General features: G+C 57.3%; 1 protein-coding gene across 1 annotated transcript in view; it reads right to left on the bottom strand.

The window, feature by feature from the left end:
- ETH_00040820 (uncharacterized protein) overlaps positions 1 to 274 on the bottom strand; it is a gene marked incomplete at both ends in the record, with an annotated part of 3,582 nt that overhangs the window by 1,573 nt on the left and 1,735 nt on the right. The window contains one exon of the mRNA XM_013374098.1: positions 3 to 7. Coding sequence (XP_013229552.1) covers positions 3 to 7 — 5 coding nt within the window. The remainder of the gene's footprint in view (positions 1 to 2; positions 8 to 274) is intronic.

Raw genomic sequence — 274 nt, 5'->3', positions numbered from 1 at the left:
GGACAACCTGCGCGCAGCAGCAGCAGCAGCAGCAGCGGCAGTTGCAAGAACTGCAGCAGCAGCGGCTAGAGCAATTGCAGCAGTACTAGCTGCAGCAGCACAAACTACAGCAAATGCAGTAGCAGCAACTGCAGCACCTGCAGCCGCGGCAATCGCAGCAACTGCAGCCGCAACAACTGCAGGAGTACTAACTGCAGCAGCAGAAACTAGAACAACTGCAGCAGCAGCAGCAGCAACTGCAGCAGCAGCAACTGTCACAACTGCAGAAGCAGCG

This window comes from Eimeria tenella, genomic scaffold (genome assembly GCF_000499545.2).
Source record: "Eimeria tenella Houghton genomic scaffold, Eth_scaff1907, whole genome shotgun sequence".
Taxonomy (NCBI): Eukaryota; Apicomplexa; class Conoidasida; order Eucoccidiorida; family Eimeriidae; genus Eimeria; species Eimeria tenella.
This window is presented reverse-complemented; position numbering and strand designations above follow the sequence as displayed.